This window comes from Antechinus flavipes, chromosome 3 (assembly GCF_016432865.1).
Source record: "Antechinus flavipes isolate AdamAnt ecotype Samford, QLD, Australia chromosome 3, AdamAnt_v2, whole genome shotgun sequence".
NCBI classification, from domain to species: domain Eukaryota; kingdom Metazoa; phylum Chordata; class Mammalia; order Dasyuromorphia; family Dasyuridae; genus Antechinus; species Antechinus flavipes.
This window is the reverse complement of record NC_067400.1, coordinates 350,485,139-350,507,909: the sequence shown is the minus strand read 5'-3', so window position 1 is coordinate 350,507,909 and position 22,771 is coordinate 350,485,139. Positions and strand designations below refer to the sequence as shown.

The 22,771-nt window shown below is 35.1% G+C and overlaps 1 protein-coding gene across 2 annotated transcripts in view; it reads right to left on the bottom strand.

Annotated features, from left to right (window-relative positions):
• SCTR (secretin receptor) overlaps positions 1–22,771 on the bottom strand; it is an 87,797-nt gene that overhangs the window by 32,842 nt on the left and 32,184 nt on the right. For both annotated transcript variants that reach the window (XM_051985744.1, XM_051985743.1), the window contains exon 3: positions 14,132–14,239. In XM_051985744.1, the coding sequence (XP_051841704.1) occupies positions 14,132–14,239 (108 nt within the window). The remainder of the gene's footprint in view (positions 1–14,131; positions 14,240–22,771) is intronic.

Here is a 22,771-nt window from a genome sequence, read left to right as displayed (position 1 = left end):
TCTAAAGGGCTTTGTTCTCAGCAGTCACAATTGCAAAGTAATTTAACATCTCAGTCTCCTCATCTGTAGAATGAGGATTAGATTAAATGGTCTCTAATACCTTTTAGCTCTAACATGATGGTAAGTCACTTGTATAGGGTCATATAACTAGTTAGTGGAAGAGATAAGACAAGATCCCAGGTCTCATGACTCCTAGAAAAAGAAGTTCATGAAGTACATTGTATTATATACTAGAAAGAGCACTGGACTAGGAATAAATGACCTGGGTCTAGGCTTGCCTCTATCATTAAATAGCTGGCATTTCATTAAACAACTTTATTATCTCTAAGGCCTTTCTATTCCAGAAACTGGAAGATTTGGCAATTGTAATAAATTAGTCCCTTAAATTCACTAATTCTCTCACAAGGCTTTTACCTTTATATTCCTATCTACCTAGGAGCTCCCCAAAAAACTTCAAAAACTCCTTTTGTCTATTACTTTGGTACCTAAGAATGTTTTAAAGAAGTTCTTCCTAACATTTAAGCTCACATCCTAGTCTCTTTCTTTCATTTATTTGAAGATCACCCATCCATTATTCCATTGGCCCACTTATTATTTATCTGAGTTTTCTAGCAAGTGGTTTAGAGGGATAGAAATTCTTTAAAAGAAATTCCTTCTTATTCTATATAGTGAACCTTCAGTGGAAAACTTTTTCTTCTACTAGATTCCCCTGTAAAGTCAGATGAATTGAGACAAGAAAAGATAATCTTCTGAAGTAATTATTTTCCAAAAACTTGAAAACTTTCAGAAAAAAATGAGATTTGCATAAACTATGCAAAGTGAAATTAATAGAACAGAAAAACTCTTATTCAATAGCAACAATATTGTAAAGATAAACACCTTTAAAGACTTAGGAGCTCTGATCACCACAAGGACCAACCACAATCATAGAGGAATCATGATGAAACATGTTATCCACATCCAGATAAAGCTTATGGTGTTTAGATTGAGATTTTTAAAAAAACATGGCAAAAGCACAGAAATCCTTTGAGAAAGCCTCAGAGGATTCAGAAAGTCAAAGACGGGATAAGGAATCCCTAGATAAGGAATCCTGAACCTCAGGAAGTAGCAGTGAGTAATACAGCAACACTTGTGTCTGCCTGAGACACCATGGAATGGAGAGGCTTGGGTTGAAGATCCAGGCTCAACTTCAAAAATACCAAGAGTTTTAATTCTGAAAGGCAGATATCAAAAATTGTTATAGATGTAGAAGAGGATGAGACTTGCTGTTTTTCATAACTGGGATATATGAGAAGGGGATGCATATGTGGAGGTAAGAGAGAGAAGAATGGGCTTCCAAAGAACCTCACTCTTCTCTTAACTGGACTAAAAAGGGTTGGATACATATAGAAACATATTTTAAGAATTGGAGGGTTTATATCCCAAAGAGATCATAAAGGAAGGAAAGGGACCTACATGAGCTAAAATATTTGTGGCAGTCCTCTTTGTAGTGGCCAGAAACTAGAAACTGAATGGATGCCCATCAATTGAAGAATGGTTGAATAAGTTATAGTATATGAATGTTATGGAATTTTATTGTTCTTTAAGAAATAATCAGCAGGACGATTTCAAAGAGGTCTGGAGAGACTTATACGAACTGATGCTGAGTGAAATGAGCAGAACCAGAAGATCATTGTACACGGCAACAACAAAATTATATGATGATCAATTCTGATAGACGTGGTTCTCTTGATCAATGAGATGATTCAAACTAATTCCAATTGTTTAGTGATGAAGAGAGCCATCTACACCCAGAAACAGGACTGTGGGAACTAAGTGTGGATCACAACATAGCATTTTCACTCTTTTTATTGTTGTCTGATTGCATTTTGTTTTCTTTCTCATTTTTTCTTCTTTTGATCTGATTTTTTCTTGTGTAGCTTGATAATTGTATAAATATGTATGCATATGTTGGATTTACCACATATATATTTTAAACATATTTAACATATATTGGCTTACTTGCCATCTAGGGAAGGAGGTGGGGGGGGAATTTGAAACACAAGGTTTTGCAAGGGTTAATGTTAAAAAATTATCTATGCATATGTTTTGAAAATAAAAAGCTTTAATAAAAAATAAAAATAAATAAAAAATAAAACCTGTTCTCAAAAAAAAAAAAAAGAATTTGGAGTAGAAATACAACAAAGAAACAATAGGAATATTAAGGAAGGAGTAGTCATAAGAAAAACAAACATAGATCCTGAAGGAGGAAATTAAAAGAGAACAAAAGAATTAAAGTCTATGAAGGTTTTTATACAAATAAAACAAAGATAATCAAGATCAGAAGGAAAGCAGAAAACTGGGGAGAAATATATAGACACTTTACCAGCTAAAGGTCTCATATCTAAAATATAAAGAACTTTGTCAAATTTGAGTCATTTCCCAATTGATAAATGATCAAAGGATCTGAGCAGACAATTTTTCAGTGAAGAAGTCAAAATGATTTATAGTCATATTGGTTTGGTTAAAGAAATGCAGATTAAAACAACTTTGAGATATAACTTTATACCCAGAAGATTGGTTAAACATATAGAAGGGGAAAGTGACAAAGATTTGGTGGATTCAATAATAAATTATTGGTAGAATTATGAATTGATAAACAACAATTTTGGAAAGTAACCTGGAATTATGCTCAAAGAGTTATTAACTTAATTATACCCTTTGATCCAGCAATGCAATTACTTGGTATATTTTCAGAGATGATTAAAGGAAAAAGGAAAATACAACCTATATGTTCTAAAATGCTTATTGCAGTTCTCTTTGTGGTGTCAAAGAACTAGAAATTGCAGAGAGGCCCACCAATTGAGGAATAGCTGAACAAGTTGTGGTATATGATTGTGATAGAATACTACTGTGCTCTAAGAAATGATAAACTCGGTAATTTTAGAAAAAAAATGGAAAGGCTTGCATAATATAACAAAGAGCTAAATGAACAAAACCAAGAGAACATTGTATATAGTTACAATATTTTTTAAATGGTTTTAAGTGAATAAGTTATTTTATTATAAGAGCCCAAATTAACTAATTATAAAGGACATATGAAGAAAGATACTATCTGTATCCAGAGAAAGAACTGATAGAATAATTTTACACATATATTTGTGTGTGCATGTATATATGCTTATAAATGTATATATACCTATTGTGTGTCTAATGGTAGCCATTTCTAAGGTGGGAAGAGGGAGAAAAGAAAAAAAAAGAAATTTAATTTTGTTGTACATTTGAAAGGAATAGAAAATTATGCATAACAGATTAGAATTTTCATATGAAATCATCTTTTTATTGTACTATGCTTTAGAGATGCTTGTTTTATTCCATAAATTAAAAAGAAAATACAAAGAAACTGAAAAAAGGTGACCATTAATTGGGGAATGGCTAAAAAAATTATGATATATGAATTAAGCAGAATATTACAAAATCAACTATTATATTATAGGTGCCACAAGAAATGAAAAAAGAGATAACCAGAGAATCCTAGGAAGTATGAACTGGTACAGAGCAAAAGGAGTAGAATTGGGAGAACAATTATACAAGGAAAACAATTTTGTAAGAAAAAAACAACTTTGAAAGCTGCAGTGACCAACTTCAGTGATGTCTCTGGATGACTAAGGATGAAGCATGTTATAAACGTACATACCTCCTGACAGAGACTTGATGTATTTAAAATGACTCTGCACATGTTTTTAGACATGGCCATTGTGTAGATTCATTTTACTTGACAAGACTTGTTTGTGAGGAAGATTGTTCTCCCTGTTTTCGTTGGGAAGTTGAAGAAAGGGGGACTAGCAATAGCAATGCCAAAAAGTAGCATCTTGGAAACATTTTTAAAATAGAAAAGAACAGGAATATGGTTCAAAAATAAGCAGGACAGTTTTGAAAGAAACATATGCAATACTTGGGAGTGTGTATGGCTAAGAGTGGGGGAGAGACAAAAGAGAGAGGGAGAAAGAGAGAGAAAGAGAGAGAGACAGGGGTGGGGGAAGGAAGAGAGGAAGATGGAGAGAGTATATGTGGTTTGAAATGAAGATTCATGGTTTCATATATAATGGTTTTTTTTTCTTTTTTTGGTATTTTGTTCTTAAAAAATTTTGAATTTATAAAGGAAAAAAGAGATAATTAGTTTACAAATTTTGCCATACCAGAGTTGCTCAGGCTCTCATAATGGATTTTTCAATTGGATTTCCATTCCCAAGGGGTTTTGGCAGGAAAGAGAAAGGAAGGTTTAGGAGGCAGAGACACAATCTGATAAGAAAAAATTCTGGATGAGAAGCCAATTTGTTTCTCCCTTTTGACTCCTAACTGCTGCCTAAAGGGTATTTTATTCTCTTTTATCTCTTGTAATATCAGTTGTATCTCTTGTTGCTAGCTGACAAAAACTTGGTTTGGCTCTTAGAGGTTGGAAAGAAAAACTCCTTGAACCTAAAGCCAAATATATCAGTTGTCTTGTACCTACACTTATGGGTACCATGTGGTGTCTTTAATGGCACTTTCAACTCTATCTGACTTTTAGGCAAATGCCAGGGTTTCCCTGCTTCTGGTGTTCTGGACACCTCTTTTTTGAAGAAGTGATCTGGATCTGCTACTGTCTTATGGAGATGCTCTAGATTAATGGTGACAAAGTCAAATAGAAATAGATTCCTGCTGGCTGTGTATTAACTTAGAAAACCCTAAATTAACATTATTTATGTTGTATTATATTTTTATTTATTTTGTTAAACATTTCCCGATTACATTTTAATCTGACTGAAACTGCTTTCAGGAATTTTGCCTTAATTTTGATACCTTTGCTCTAAGCCTGACAAGTCTGGAACTCATCTTTGAAAAGGTTCTAGAACAAAATTTGGTCTACTGAATGGTACTAGTAGTTCTGAGGTGGGTAGGAAAATAAACTTCTGGGCAAAGAGTTCTGAAGGCAATGTCAGAAAAGGGTTGGGTGATCCTCACATTTCCTTTAGGAGGATAAAATAAAAGACAAAAAAACAGAAGCCAAAATTAGGAGGATGTGATAGAAAAGAATGAGGGCAGCTATATACACATAATCATCTGCTTGTGTGCCTCAAAGCTAAAGGAAATCAGACAGTGGATCAAAGAAGGATTTTTTTAGGCTGGGGATCAATTCTTTAGTCCTGACAATTGTCCAACACAGTTTCCTGCTTTGACCTGGCAGAATTCGGGAAGACGGACAGAGCTTGTGATCTGGGCCAGAAACCCAGTTTTTTCTTCTAATGAGGAACTCCTTCTAACGAGCCAGTCATGAGACTGAAATGACCCAGTTTCAATAAACAGGATGTGGGTTTAAGGTAGGGTGAGCCCTCAGCAAAATTTCAAAGATGAAGTTTTTCTTTCCAGTTTTCCCTTATCCCCTTTCAGGACCTTTTCCATCTCCTGCTACACCCCTTCTCAAACTTCTTTCCTCCCCTCACTATCCTTTAATCCTGCTTAGATTTAAGGGATAAACAGAGTATAACACCCTCATTCTTCCCAACATTATTTGGATTTTGTAAAGGACTCTGGAAGAACAAAAAGTTTTCATAAGCCAAAGGAACATAACTTCAAAGAGGAGATTTCAGGTAGGGGTTCCAGAGGAAGAGAATAATTTTGACCACAGGCTCCCTGCCAGGTGCTTCTCTGCCTTCATAGCTATCTCCTCTACCTGTCCATAAGGTGAGCCCCTAGGAAGGTGATTTGTTTATTCAGCTTGATGAATGGCATCTCTCCCAGTTCATCAAATTTATTTTAATTTAATATTTTCAAAGTCTCTATTGTTTTCAGAACAGTGCACTCTCCATACAAATTTTCCCCAAAAAGAGTGAGACATAATGTATAGGGCAGAAAAAATAACAGGGGATTTTGGAAGATTAGAGATTAGAGAAAGTTTGGGTGAGGAGGGTTAGAAGTCAGGTGGGTTAATTGGGTAAATAAAAATCTGGATTCAATTCTAGCTCAGCTCCTAGCTGGGCAAATCAATCCATTCTCTGAGTCCCAGTTCACTTGTCTGTAAAATGAGGCAACTAGATTTAAGGATCATGAATTCTAACTAAAGCTGGAGATCATTTCTTCTAATTTTTCTACACTCCTATTAATTGGTCATTTAGTTTGAAGACCTCCAATGATGGAAAGCTGATTAGAAGAAGAAATTCATTTCCCTGTGAGGTAGTGCTCACTGTGTCCAAGAATCTCCTTATCCTTATATAGGTAGGAGGTGGAGTGGATTGAGCTTGGGACATAAGAGTCAGGAATAACTGAGAAGTCACTTAACCTCTGTTTGCTTATTTCCTCATCTATAAAATAGGGATAGTAATGGCAACTCATAGGAGCTTATTATTGCTAATTACATCAAACTAAACTCTGCCTTTCTTCAGTTTTTCCTATTGGGGGAGGGGAAACAAGCATTGTTTAAGTGCCTATTAAATGCCAGGTACTGTTTTTTTCTGAGTCACCAAAAAAATCCTCTTCTACATTAAGTTCTTCAAATATTTCAAGACAATCTCTCTGGGACTTCTCAAGGTTGGAATGAAAGGTGCCATTCCTCCACCTTGGCAACAGTGGCAGCTGTGTACACATGGTATAGTCTGTTGGCTAGATGAGTCTGAGATTGGATCCCAAGGCCCTGTCTGCCTTTTTTTTTTCTATCTCATTCTCTGATCAGAAGTAATCCAATAGCAATCCTGAGTGGATAGTTACAGCCTTCAAGACAATGTTCTGAGTTCAGGACAAATCTGAGGCTTCTGGGAATCTCAGATGCCATTAATGAACAACAGAAGGATTTTTTTTTTTTGGCAACCAAATTCTTCTTATAGATAATCAATGATAGGAAGATGACCCCCAAATCATGATATGGCGTGCAAGAAGTCATGGATCTTGAGGCAATTGTTTGGACAATGAAACTCTGAGATGATTGCATATGGCATTTTAGTAGTCAAATAAATACCTTCATGTTTCGATGTTTTAAATAATGACTTCTGGGAGAGTGTAATAGGATTTGTGGATTACTCTTTCATGTTTCATTTATGTCTTTGTGTTTTAATTATTCCTTTTGTGTATGGGAAATTAATAGTCATTTAGAGCTAAATTACTTTAAATATTAAGCACCTTTAAGCTCTTTATTGGAAAGGCTTCAAACATGAGCCAATTATAATCTTGAAGTATTTTTCCTCATGACTCTGAGATATAGTCTGAGCCCTCTCTTTAGAGGCCAGGGTCTCCCAAGATTATATAGGTACCTGTGTGACCACAGAGTAAAAAGACTCCTGACTGGAAAAAGATATCCCTTCATCTAAGCACAGACACTATCTGTTGTTATGTCTGTCTTGATTCCCCTAATTATTAATGATACCTCTCCTCTCAGTCACTCTCAGTATTCATTTTTGCCTATATTTGTTTAGTAAATCATGTTAGTTCCTTGGTAGCTGGAATAGTCTCATTTCATATTTCCTGTATTTAGTACTGATTTCCATATCTGACACATATTTGTTGATTGAATGATTTATTCTTTCCTGTTTGAAGAGTGGTTTTCTTGGAGAAGAAAATAGAAGCAAAATTAAGGGTATTTGTGCTTTCTCTCCATCCATTGACAGCATTCATTTATTCTGAGTTATGATCCTATTCTTTCTTAGATCTTACTTTTATCCCCAACATAGTTGTAAACAGTGCTGTTTTATCTTTTACATTTATTACTCTCATCTCATTGTGATTTCCAGAGCTATGAATATTATTTTTAGAGGATCATTTCATATTTTTTTGTTCAATCTTAATTATCTGTTCTTGCCTCCATCTTCTCTATATGTGTCTTAAAATTTTTAGTTGGTTTATCAATATCCTCTGCATTCATACTCATCTCTTTAAACAATTCATCTACTGCTCCTTGCTTCATAGAGATGATCTTTAAATTACTACTGATCAAATGCTCTTAGAAAAATTGGGACTTACATGAATTGATACAAAGTGAAATAAGGAAAACTAGGAGAATATTTGTAGATAGAACAGCAATATTTTATGATGATCAACTGTGAATGACTTAACTATTTTCAGCAATACAATGATCCAAGACAACTCTGAAGGACTTCTGATGAAAAATGCTATCCCTTTCTAGAGAAAGAGATTATAGAATTTGGATGTAGATCAAAGTATATCTTTTAAGGTTTTTTTACTTTATTTTTCTGGGGAGGGAGGTTGGCTATGTTTCCTTTAACAACATAAACAATATGGAAATAAGTTTTGCATGACTATACATGTATAATCCATTTCAAATTGTTTGCCTTCTCAATAAGGGGGGAGGGAAAGAGAAAATAATTTAGAACTTTAAATGAAAATGAAAATTTTACATGTACTTGGGAAAATATAATTCTAAATGTAAAAAATAAAATAAATTACTACTAATTATCTTCACTTCTTGTTAGGGCATAATTGCTATTCTCTTTGGTATTTGATTTGGTGGGTAAATATTGACAGTAGTCTTCTTCCTCTTCCATGTTCAATTTAAAGTCTTTTTGACCAGATTTACAACTTTTCCAGGCTAATATATGTTAATAACCATAATTAGCTATACTTTACCCCTGATTGCATCATTATTTTTATATTTTAAACCATGGTTTAAAAATAGATACCATCTATTCTTAACTCCTAACTCTTGAGGCTAACTTCTTTGGTAAAATGATTGCTGCACTCATTTATATGGGAAGACTTTGTTCTTAAAAGATAAACTCTGTCCTTTACTAAGACCCCTTCATTCATTAAGCCAGGGTCTGAAAATCTCAACCACATCAAACAGCACTTTTTAACTAGTTTGCCTTACAAATTTATCTTTTACTGATGAAACCCTTCCTTTCAGTGAGTTTACTGATGAAACTTTCACCTTCATCCAAGGTGAAAATATTAGCTTTGCCCAAAAGGATATCAGTTTGCCAGGACTTCATTATCCTTATTGATGCTTTCTCTAATGATTCTTCTCAGTGATTCTAGATGTGCAGGATCTTAGTATTGCTCCTACTATCTTTATAATGCCTTATATATATGTAGAGAACTTTTTTACTCTACAAAGGACTTTCAGTTAAATTATTTGACCCTCACAACAACAAAAAAAAAATAGACATTGAAGAGTGTCTATTGTGATATATAATATATATAATAGAACACATAAATATTCATGCTTCCCTAGGGTCACACAACTAGAGTTCATGTCAAACTAGTACTCAGGTCTGAGAGCTTCCAAACTCTGGTTCTTTTTACTGGACTATTCTGCCTTTGTTCTCCTCCTTTCCTTCTGCTTATCTCAATGAGACAAAAGGCATATTAAAAACAATAGGAATAATAAGGTAGAAGAGACAAATACAAAAGAGTAAGCAAGAAGAGTAAGCAAGTAAGTAAGAAAAGAAGTAAGCAATATTCATCCATCTAAGGCTGGGAGAAATATTTAAGGGATTGTGGACAATTTAAGGGAAGTAGGACAAAAAAAAGCAGAGTGACAAATTTAGTGGAACAAAAAGGGAGACTTTATAGCCCCAAATTCAAAATTTATTTTCCATCAAGGGAAATTGCAGAGAGAATTAAGGATAATAATAATAGTCAGAATTTATATAATAACTACAAGGTATTATGCTGAGCATTTTGCAGATATTATCTTATTTGATTCTTACAACAAAGATAGGTACTATTACTATTCTCATTTTACTGTTGAGGAAACTGAGGCTTAAGGTCATACAGTATCTGAGGCCACATTTGAACTCACATCTTTCTGACTCCAAGCCCAGTGCTCTATCCATTGTACCAGCTACTTGCCTAAGGATTCTTGGAAAGTAAATTTCCTCTTGAAAGTATCCTTTCTTATGCCTTGAGAATCAGAGTTTAGATCTGGAAAGGGCAGATTATTTAGTCAATTTTCCCTTGCTCTTATTTTTTAAATTTATTTTTTGTGAGGCTATTGGGGTTAAGTGACTTGCCCAGAGTCACACAGATAGGAAGTGTTAAGTGTCTGAGGCCAGATTTGAATTCAGGTCCTCCTGACTCTAGGACTAGTCCTCTATCTATTTCATCATCTAGTTGCCTGCCCTTATTTTTCAGATGACAAAAAAGTTACTGAGAAATGAAGGGACATGCAAGGCAACATAGGATTTAAGCAGAAGAATAAAGATTTGAGCCCAGGTCCTTTGACTTCAATTGCAACATTTGTTCCATTAAATACAATGCATATTCCAATAGAATCATACAATATTGGAGCTACTGAGGCATAGTAGATAGGGCTCTGGACTTGAAATAAAAAAGATCTGCGTTCAAATCCAGCTTCAATTTCTAGCTTTGTGACTTTGGACAAACTACTTAATTCTTTTTACACTGTATTTCCCTCCCAGGCCACCTCTTTCTAGTGTCCCAGCTTCCCCCTTCCCCTCTCTCTCTTCAGATGCACTTGACATAATGAAGTACCAAATGTTAATAATATCACTTATCAACCTGATGCCTAAAATCTTTGTTGTTCAGTTGTGCCTCACTCTTGGAACTGTCCATAAAGTTTTCTTGGCGAAGATACTGGAACAGTGTGCCATTCATTTCCTTCTCCAGGGACAAATAAATTAAGTAGTTCTTTCACCCTGTTCCTCCTCAAAAGCTTTTTGGTACTGACCACCTCCTCCCCCAATATATCCTGTTATCACTCTCCTAATATCCACATCCCATTTTCCTTCTATTTTCCTATAGAATAAGATAGATTTCTATACCCTTATTGAGCATGTACATTATTTCTTCTTCAAGCCAATTATGATGAGAGTAAGGTTCACTCTCTCACCCTTTCCTTACCCTCTATTATAAAAGCTTTTTCTCCCCCCCACTTTTTTTTTTTTAAAATGGCAAATAATTTGCACCCTTCCACTTTTTCCCTTTCCCTTTCTCCCAGTACATCCCCCATCTCTTCTTAATTTCATCATTTTAAAAAAAGATATCATCCCTTCATATTCAACTCATATCCATGTCCTTTGTGTGTGTGTGTGTGTGTGTGTGTGTGTGTATATTATATATATACACACACGTATGCATATATATTCTTTCTAACAGACATAATAAGAAAGTTCTAATGAGTTACAAATATCACCTTTTATGTAAGAATGTAGATAGAAAAAACCTTACTAAGTCCCTTATGATATCACTTTTCTAATTATCTCCTTATGCTTCTCCAGAATCCTGTATTTGAAAATTCAATTTTCCATTCAGTTCTGGTCTTTTCATCACAAGTGTTTGAAAATCCTCTATTTCATTTCCTCAGAAGGCTTATACTCAGTTTTGCTGGGTAGATGATTCTTATTTATAATCCTAGTTCCATTGCTCTCTGGAATATCATATTCCAAGTCCTCCAGTCCTTTAATGTAGAAGCTGCTAAATATTGTGTTTTCTTGACTATGGCTTCACTATACTTGAATTGTTTCTTTCTGGATGCTTCTAATATTTTCTCCTTGATCTGAGAGTTCTGGAATTTGGCTATAATATTCCTGGGAATTTTCATTTTGGGATCTCTTTCAGGGTGTGATCAGTGGATTCTTTCAATTTCTATTTTACCCTCTATTTATTCTAGAACCATATGAGGATGATTTCCTTGATAATTTCTTGAAAGATGATATCCAAGCTCTTTTTTGATCATTACTTTCAAGTAGGCCAAAAAATTTTTAATTATTTCTTCTGAAGCTATTTTTTTAGGTCAGGTTATTTTTCCAATGAGATATTCCACATTTTTCCTGCTTTAGTTTTGCTTTATTGTATCTTGATTTCTCATAAAGAAAAAGATAAAGCTTTCATTTACTCAATTCTATTTTTTAAGGAATTATTTTCCTTAGTGAGCTTTTGTGCCTCCTTTCTCAATTGGCCAATTTTGCTTTTTAAGGCATTCTTCTCCTCATTAGCTTTTTGCATTTCCTTTTTTGCACCACTTTTGATTTTTTTCCTAATTTTTCCTCTCTTTCTCTTACTTGATTTTAAAATCCCTTTTGAGCTCTTCCAAGGCCTGAGCCAATTTTTATTTTTCTTGGAGGCTTTGGATGTAGGAGCTTTGACTTTGTTATCATCACCTGTTTTGATCTTTCTTGTCGCCATAGTAATTTTTTTTTTTTTTTGCTGAGGTAATTGGGATTAAATGACTTGCCCAGGCTCACACAGCTAGCAAGTGTTAAATGTCTGAGACCAAATTTGAACTCAGGTCCTCCTGACTTCAGAGTTGGTGCTCTAGCCACTGCACCAACTAGCTGCCCCGCCATAGTAACTTTCAATGATCAGAAACTTTTTTTGTTGTCTGCTCATTTTCCTAGCCTATTACTCAGCTTTTAACTCTTTGTTAAAAAGTAGGCTCTGTTTCCAGGGTAGAAGGTGCACTGTTTCAAACTTCAGGGATTTTGTGCAACTGTTTTCAAAAATACTTCTAGGGATCTGACTACAAGCACTCTTTCTGCCCTGGAACTATGAGGGTCTCTTTCCTTTCTCCTCCTTCAATGTAGCTGTAAGTTCTAATGTGCTAAATCAACAGAGCTTTGCTGATGCTCAGCCTGGGATTGGGGCCAGAGCTGCTCTGGTGCAGCCTGCACTGAGATTGTGTGCTGGGCTCCCACCCTGGTTCCACAGACCTTTTCTGCTGACCTTCCAGATCTTCTTTGGTGTCTCTGAGCTGAGAAATCTGGAAACCTCCAGCATTATTGCTGATTGAGGTCAGGGCTGGGACTGGGGCTGCACTGGGGACTGTATACTGGACTCCCACCCTGGTTCTACAGACCTTTTCTGCTGACCTTCTAAGTTTCCTTCAGCTGGAAAATGTTCTTCTCCATCTTTTGGGGTGTTCTGACACTCTAAAATTTGTTTAGAGTCATTATTTAAAGGAATTTGGAGAACTTTGGGAGAGAAGTTGGGCAAGTTCCTGACTTTACTCTGACATGTTGGCTCTGCCTCCCTCCTGACATACTTTTTTTTCTATAAACCATTTAATATGAAATACAGTTATGATGCAACAAAGTAACAGCATTTCTAAGTTGGACCTTAAACTATGCTTTTTTTAAATAACTTTTTATTGACAGAACTCATGCCAGGGTAATTTTTTACAACATTATCCCTTGCACTCTCTTCTGTTCCGATTTCTCCCCTCCCTCCTTTTACCCCCTCCCCCAGATGGCAAGCAGTCCTATACAAGTTAAATTATGTCACCATGTATCCTGAGATACAATATATGTTTGCAGAACCAAACAGTTCTCTTGTAGCACAGGGAGAATTGGATTCAGAAGGTATAAATAACCCGGGAAGAAAAACAAAAATGTAAGCAGTTTACATTCATTTCTCAGTGTCCTTTTTTTGGGTGTAGCTGCTTCTGTCCATCATTGATCAATTGAAACTCAGGTCTCTTTGTCAAAGAAATCCACTTCCATCAGAATATGTCCTCATACAATATCATTGTTGAAGTGTATAATGATCTCCTGGTTCTGCTCATTTCACTTAGCATCAGTTCATGTAAGTCTCTCCAAGCCTCTCTGTATTCATCCTGCTGGTCATTCCTTACAGAACAATAATATTCCATAACATTCATATATCACAAGTTAACCAACCATTCTCCAATTGATGGGCATCCATTCATTTTCCAGCTTCCAGACACTACAAACAGAGCTGTAAAAAACATTTTGGCACATACAGGTCCCTTTTCCTTCTTTAGTATCTCTTTGGGGTATAAGCCCAGTAGAAACACTGCTGGATCAAAGGGTATGCACAGTTTGATAACTTTTTGAGCATAGTTCCAAATTGCTCTCCAGAATGGCTGGATGTGTTCACAATTCCACCAACAATGTATCAGTGTCCCTGTTTTCCCACATCCCCTCCAACATTCCGCATTATCTTTCCCTGTCATTCTAGCCAGTCTGACAGGTGTGTAGTGGTATCTCAGAGTTGTCTTAATTTGCATTTCTCTGATTAATAATGATTTGGAGCATATTTTCATATGGCTAGAAATAGTTTTAATTTCTTCATCTGAGAATTGTCTGTTCATATCCTTTGGCCATTTATCAATTGGAGAATGCCTCCCTGACATACTTGATATTTACCCTCCCAGACCCAGAAAAGTAGGAATGAGTTCTCTAGTTACCATTTTTGCCAGTGACCATTTGGAGGAATTTGGGGCATTCAGCTTTCACTGTCTGTCCGGTGAAAGAGAAAGGCCAGCAAATCATGTTGTCCCATAGTCTAGGGCAGCCTGGAAAAGAGCAGAAATAATAACAGAAAACATCTGCTAAGATTGTAGGATCATTTATTTAGGATCTGGAAAGGCCTTGAGAGGGACAGCTAGGTGGGACAGTAAACAGTGCTCTAAGTCTGGAGTCAGGAAGAATTCAAATTCAGCTTCAGAAACTTACTAGCTGTGCCATCCTGGATAAATCACTTAACCCTGTTTGTCTTATCTATAAAACAAGCTGGAGAGGGAAAAGGGAAATCATTCCAGCGTCTTTCCCAGAAAAAGTACCAAATGGGTCAATAACAGTCAGACACAATCGAAAGACTTAAACAACAACAATTAAATTTTAGAAAAAAAAATCTAATCCTGAATTTGGAAATCTAAGGCAGGAGAGTCCAGCCATTGTCTGTTTTGGTAACAGTTTATAAGTTAAGCATAAGTTTTTGCCTTTTAAATTACAATAAAATTTATTTTTTAAATGGAAAAACCATTTTTATGTCAGAGGCAATACAAAAACTGGTGGTGGTCAGCAGGCTAATTTTGGAGGGTTGTTGGCCCATGATTAATATTTTGCTTATAAGGAAATTGAAGATCAGAAATAAGTGACTTATTTAAGTTCATAACTTAAGTTCATACATAAGTTAGCAACAAAGCTGTCCCCAGAATCCAGATCTCTTGACTCACAGATCAAAGTTCTTTCCATCTAAGAACATAATTAAAACAAGAGAGAAACAATTTTTTTCCTCTTCTTCCCTTCCAAGTAGGAATTGTTTGCTTTACTCAGCTCTTCAGTTATTGCCACTGATGATTCTGTAGAAGGAAAGGTACTAAACCTCTACCCCAGCTTTTATGAAGGAATTTAAGAGATAAGAGGATGATTATAACTAGAAATAAGGATGAATTTTATTTTATTTTATTTTGCTCACACATATGAAGAAAGGAAGCTAATTAGAACATCTAAAGTTGGAACCATTTATGTGAATTATCAAGAAGTCAGTGGATTAGGTAGAATTTCTAGAAAAAGATTCATGCATCTCCTAACTAGTCATTAGAAGGCAAGTCTAAGAGGAAAGATGCTGAAAGAAGGAAAGAAACCAACATTTATTAAGTGTCCCAAATGACTACTTTGCTGTTTTTAACTTGGGATATATTTTGTCCTTATGTGCACTGTATTAAATTTGAAAAGCATCATGTCTTTAAAAGATTGATGTCACTATTGAGTTAAACATGAAAATCTTCTAAAACCCAACAAGACAGGTTGATTAAGAATTTACAATGCAGTAAAAATATGCTCATGAAAGTTTAGCTTTATAGACAGATGCATGCTGAAGGTGAACATTGGCAAATAAGTTGCAATGTTTATTCACTACAGTGTCAAGATGCAGTAATATTGTTCCCCTCCCCATTTTAGTAAATAGCTTTCACTATTTCACACACATCAAAATATATATGGGTAATTTTAGGGGATCTGTTGCATGCATACTTCCATCTAAGTGGCGTGACAATGAGTTTCCTGTGACACCTCATGAAAATTAAGTTGTCAGTCCCAAGCAAGGAGCAGGAGACTTACTCTGACCAACATTGTTGAAAGCAGTTTTATTTTCTTGCTACATTCTCCTTTGTAAAATAACATGCATGTAAACTGGTGTTTTATGACCAACAGTGATAAACTAAAGTATGTTTATAGTTAAAATTTTAATAATTTTAGAGAAAAAGAGAAAAAAGAAAACAAACTAAATAAGAGATAGCAAGAAAGTTGGAATTTATGCATCGATTCCAGAATAAGCTAGATTTTTTTTTTTTTGCCTCCTATTTACGCTGTTCCAGTGGTTGCAACCACTAATTGTAAATGGACTTTAAAAAATAGATAGAACATTTGACAAGCCTAATTAAAGATGTTTACAACAGGAAAAGAGAAATCTTTCTATTAAAAAAAAATAACAGTGTCTGTGGACAAAAACTTTGTCATTTCACTATATGCTTAAAGGTTGCTGATCTAGCCTTAATCGTTGAATGGGCATTGCTTCAGTCAAACTGAGACCTGGGAATTACTCTAATTTAAAAGGGCTAAGGTCTGCCATTGCATCCAGGGCTATTTCCAGTGGTCCTGATCTATAGCTTGTCACTGGACCCAAATGGCTCTGAAGGAGAAAGTGAGACTGCTGACTTTTCACAACACTTCCTCACTTAAATCCAATTCACTAGCAAGTATGTCATATCATCTTCCTGATGTCATGATTCTCTTCAAGAAAAAATGACAAATAACAAAGATTACCACTGGAATTGAAATTCCTATTTAAAAAAATCTCTACAGCAATTCAAAAGTCCATTTTATTGGCAACTTAATATGCAAGATGTATTTCTAAACCAAAAACTTTAAAAATATGTATTTGGAACTAAAAGTATTTGCATGTCATACAAGAATTAGCTTACTAAAAATCTCTAAAATCGTAATCCTACCTATTGTTTTGGTGAATTGTAGTTAAATGAACTCATCAATCTCAGTTGGTAACATAACTTTTCTTGAGCGAAGGCTTAAAAAATTCTAACAGCCATACTTTATACTAGATCTTACACTGAAGATTTCTTTCCAAATGTCTCTTGAGGGGTTTATACCATATAGAAAAAAAAATCTATCTTTATTCTTCTCATTTTTATACACTGGAAATAAGTATTGAAAAATCACCACGTAGTGTCCATTCATCAGTAGGAAGACAGCTTAATTAACTTTAGCTGCAGGCACTTTCTAATTATTTTGATTAGCTCATTCATACAGATATGATCTGGGACAGGAAGGTATTTTTTTTTGTTGTTGTTCTTGCAAATTTCTGTTACCACAAATATCTTGATAGGATGTTATTCTTGAATATGTCTCACATCTACTACTGCTCAGACGGGGAAGACAAGGACAGTGCAGATGGGATGGAGGCTTGTGAGATGGCCCTCATCCACAACAATTTCCCTTCTGTCCTAGGCCCTACTTTGTATCAGACATTGAATTAAGTGCTTTACTAATATTATCTCATTTAATTCTCACAACAACTCTGAGAAATGGATACTATTGTTATCCTCATTTTACAATTGGGGAAACTGAGGCAGACAATGGTCATCTGACTTACTCAGGATCACATAGTCAATCAGTATCTGGGACTGTTTCTCTGCACTATCCATTACTCTACAAAGCAGCTGAGAGTGAGGTACCAATAATGCCAGATAGCTCATCTTTATATAATACATTATATATACTATATGTGTATATATATATATGTGTATATATATATATATTACTATATGTAATATAGTACTATATATAGTAGTGTATAGGCTTACAAATCACTTTCCTTCCATCAGTCCTATGACTTAGGTATCACAAGAATTTTAGTAATTTGTCCACCATTACACTAAGTGGCAAAGTAGAAAGAACACTGACCTGGAATCCAGGAGACTCCTCTCCTTGAGTCCAAATTTGTCTTTAGGCACTTACTAGTTGTGTAACCCTGGTAAAGTCATTTAGCTCTGTTTCTCTCAGTTTCCTTATCTGTAAAATGAGTTGGAGAAGGAGATGGCAAACTACTCCAATATCTTGGCCAAGAAACCCCCAAAAGGGATCTCAAAGAGTAATATGTGACTGAACAACAATAACCATGGTTATACTTATAAATGTTGAAGCTGGGAATGGAACCCTTATCTGCTGACCACAAATCAGGCCAGTATTTAAAGATTTAGGTCATTGTTGCTTCCCACTGTGGAGAAGTAAGGGGATGGGGATGGGGTAGAGAACATATTTTGGTCTTCCCATGAATCTCTAGGCACAAATTTACTCTCATATATAAGTCAAACCAAGATGTAACATCTGTGTCAAGGTCAAAAATTGTCCTTCTTATGTGTCACTATCCCCTTGAGGTTTTGAGAATTCACTGGAACACACGCAACTTTACCATAAAACAATTCTTGTATTTGACCACATACATCCTTTTTTTTAAATAAAAAAAGTTATTTTTAATGTTTCTCTCCATATTGTCTCTTAGGGTATGTTGTTTACTTCTAGGTCCGGAGGAGTTCTGGGTGTGGAAGAGATTTGGGCAATAAAGATTTGTGATATTATTCCTTTGGGTTTTAAAGCTTACGAGACTGTTCTAGAGTCCATATTCATTAGGATCACAGAGTTTTGGCTTCAGAGTTGGAAGGGACATCAGAGATTACCTAATCTCTCCTCTTTACCCCTTCACCCCCACTCTTGAGTTTTTATTTAAGTGTTAATCACTGGCTTAAGATCACACCGGTAGTTAAAGTAGCACAGAAGGATTTGAATCCAAGTACTCTGAATATAATATGTCTAGCACTCATTCTACTGAAAGACTTGTTGACTAACTCTAAATTCAGTTTAGATTCTAACAGCTTCTATTTTGAGTCCTCGGAGTTCTTGATGATGGGCCAGGCTGCATCTCAGGAAGAGCCAAGGTTGTTTTTAGCTGTAGGGTTCAATTTTATAATTTAATTTCCCACCCATGGCACTACCATTTTCCATGTTAGCCAGGTACAAGTCATCTTTGGCTCCTCTCTTTCCTTCCTTTCCTACCTCCAGTCTATTAGCAAAACTTTTCATCTCTCCTTTCAAAATGTCTTCTTAGTTTGGTGTTTTAACAGCTGACAGCTGCCTGCAGACATGGCAAGGTTGTAAACAACCTCCTTTTGGCACACCTGAAGCCATTCCTACAGATCAGTCACTGAACTTGCCCAGATTCAGGGAGGTTGATGTTATGTAAACCAGCACCAGTGACCTTCTGATACAAACGATTGTCATTGAGCCTGTTCCAGTCTTGTTGTGGAGTTCCTGGAATGTCATGATTATTTGTAAGTATAGTATTCCAGGAAACTTGGGTTAGACCAGGTAGCCTGAAGAGCTCCAATCTGAAGGATTTAGTCAGTTCCACCCTACTCTTGTGCTTGAAAATGTGCCCTTATCTGCAAGAGGAAAAGCCTGTATTACATGACCTTGAAGGTCCCTTCTAAATTTATGAGCCAGTGAGTCCTCTGAATTAATGCTCCATGTGGTGGTCTAGGGAAGATGGCTACTCCACCTCCTTGGGGGATTTCTGGGCATCTGGCTACTGTTGACAGAAAGAAGTCAAGTCTGAGCTGGTCGCAGGGGAGGAGAAGAACCAGTTCCATATTTTTCTGGCTAAATTAGTACCTGAGTATAAATGTTAGGCACTGTTCTAAGCACCAAGAACTATTTCTATTGTCCTTCTCTTATAATCCCCACAACCACATGGTTGATCACATTGTGGGTGCTAAAAAATACATATTGAGTATATATATTCAAGACAGAAAAGAATCAAGGTTAGGAAGAGCATGAAGGATCCAAAAATGAACTTAGAAGTAGGAGAGGAGCCAGATGAGTGTGATGTGTCTGAAGCCCAGGGAGGAAAGAACATTTATTAAGGATAGTTAAATGTCAAAATCTGCAGAGAGACTGAGTAAGGTAAGGACTAGAAAATGTCACTGGATTTAGTAATTAGACTACTGATTACCTACGTATGATTAAGCATGTAGAGTACTGAAGAGTCTTATTAAAATGAATTGAAGAAAAATTGGATAGTGAGGAAATAGAACTGGATATAGACAACTTTTTTCAAGTTTAATAGTAAATAGGAGGAGAAAGGTGGAGTGGATGCTGGATGGGATGAAAAGATAAAGAAAGGCCTTCTTTTTTTTTTTTTTTTTTTTTTTTTAAAGATTTAGAGAGACCTGAGTATGTTTGTTGGCACTGAGGTAGTACAGTAGAATCCCAGACTTAGAGTCAGAAAGATTCATTATCCTCGGTTCAAATCTGGCCTCAGAAACTCACTACCTGTATGACCCTGAGCATTGGCCCCATTTTCTTCATCTGCAAAATGAGCTGGAGAAGGAAATAGCAAATCACTCCAGTGTCTTTCCTAAGAAAACTTTAAATGTGGTCACAAACAGCTGGACATGATTGAAAACAATTGAACAGCAAAACAAGTAGACAAGGGAGATGAAGCCAATGGTGAGGGAGAGATTTTAAAAGGTGAGAAGACCAAACATGAACCGATGAAGAATGAACTAAGCAAAAACAGAAAAGTAATTTATAAAATCACTACAACAATATAAAATTAAAGTGACCAAGCATCATCCTGAAGAATAATTAAGAAAATGCATCTTTCTTTGCAGACATGGGGAACGATGGTAGAATATTGCATATCGTTTTTTTTTGTTTTTTAATAAGTTTTTATTGATAGAACGCATGCCAGGGTAATTTTTTACAGCATTATCCCTTGCATTCACTTCTGTTCCAATTTTTTGCATATCGTTTTGATGAAAATTTTTTTCTCTTTTTTTATTCTTTGTTACAAGTAGTGGTTCAATAGCTAGAGAAAGTGAGAAGGGATATATTCAGAAATTAAGGATATAAAAATATAAGTAAAATATTTAACAAATGCATGAGAAGGGATGAGGGAAAATCTGTATAGACTATCTCTGATAGGAGTCTGATAATTAGATTATAAAGCTAACTAAAAGAAATATATAAAAGCAAAAGTCATTCCTCAATGATCAACAATTGCCTAAAGAATTGCAAACTATTAACAACAATATGGAAATATGTTCCAAATAATTAAAATAAAATTTTAAATATGCAAATTAAAATAACTCTGAGATCTCACCTCTCAGCTAACAAGCTGGGAAAGATGACAAAACATAGGAGCAGTTAATGCTGGTTGTGGAAAGATGGGTACACTAATGCCCTGTTGGTGTGACTATGGATTGCTCCAACTATTGTGAAAAACAATTTGGAATTATGCAAACAAAGGGAATAAAATCTCCATACATCTTAATGCAGAGATTCCATTCATTAGGCATATTCCCCAAGAAGGTCAATAATAAAAAGAAAGGCTGCATATGAACAAAAGTGGGCAGCTAAAGCAGCAGAGTGGATAGAGCAAAGGATTTGGATGATTTGAGTGATCAGATCTTGGTGATCTGAGTTTAAACTTTGCCTTCAGACGTTTATTAGCTGTGTGATCCTAGGCAAGTATTAAATTTACAGCTTCCTCTCCTGCAAAATAGGGAAAATAATAAATAGCACCTACCTCATAGAATTGTGAGGATCAAATAAATTAATATAAAATGGTTTGCAAATTTCAAAACACTATGCAGATGTTAGCTGTTGTTATTTGCTACTGATAGCAACACTTTTTTTTAGCAATAAAGACCTGGAAATAAATCAGATGTCCATTATCTGAGGAATGGAAAAAACTGTGTTATGCTAATAGAATATTACTGTGCTGTAAGAAATCATATGAAGAATAAAGAAAAGAATGGGAAGGCATATGGACTAATGTAAAATGAAGTATGTAAACTGGCAAAAATCACATGTACAATGACTACAAAAATTTAAATGGAAAGAAGAGCAACAAAATCACAAATCCAAGCCTGACTTTGGGAGAGAGATATGAAGAGATTCCTCCCTCCCTTCTTTGCCAAGGTGAGTGACTACCAGTATGGAAAATTGTATATAATATTAGATAATTTTGATATATTGGTTAGTTTAACTGAACTTCCTCACATACACATTTTTTATTCTTAAATTATAAGGGATATTGTTTGATTCAATTCAGTAAACATTTATTAAATGTCTACTGTGTTCCAGGATTGGACTAAAACCTGAAGCAAAAGATTGTCTCTGCCTTCAAGGAGTTACAATTTAATGGAGGAAACAACATATAAATAAATATATATATAAAATAAAATATAGATATAGGAAATAATTAACTCTCTTAGAATAAGAGGGCTTCACACGTACAAAAATGTTTATAGCAGCTCTTTTTTGTAGGAATTTGAAATTGAAGGGATGCCCATCAGTTGGGGAGTGGCTGAATAAATTATGGCATATGAATATAATGGAAAATTATTATTCTATAATATGAGCAGGCTAATTTCAGAAAAACCTGGAAACACTTATATGAACTAAAGTTGAGTGAAGTGACTAGAATCAAGAAAACATTCTACGTAGTAATAGCAAGATTATGTGATGATCAACCAGTGCATTTACCCCAGACAATTCCAATAGATTTTGGAAGGAAAATGCCATCCACATCCAGAGAGAGAATTGTGGAAACTGAATGTGGATTGAAACAGTATTTTCATCTTTTTTATTTGTTTGTTTGCTTTTTCTTTCTTGTGGTTTTTTTCATCTTTGGTCTAATTTTTCTTAAATGACATGACAAATATGTTTAAAAGTATTATACATGTACATGTAAAGATAAAGGAGGGAGGAAGAAAAAATTGGAACATAAAATTTTTACCATAATGAATGTTGAAAACTATCTTTACGTGAATTTAGAAAAATAAAATATTATTGAGGGGGAAAAAGGAAGTAAAAAGGGTTGAGAGAAGGCTTCTTGTAAAGTAGGATTTTAGTTGGAAGTCAGAGTAATCATTCTGAGAAGGGGTGGGGAGGTCCTTATTGGAAAAGAGAAGTGACATAAAAACAAAGAACATGGATACAAATTTGCTTTAAAAAAGAAAAAG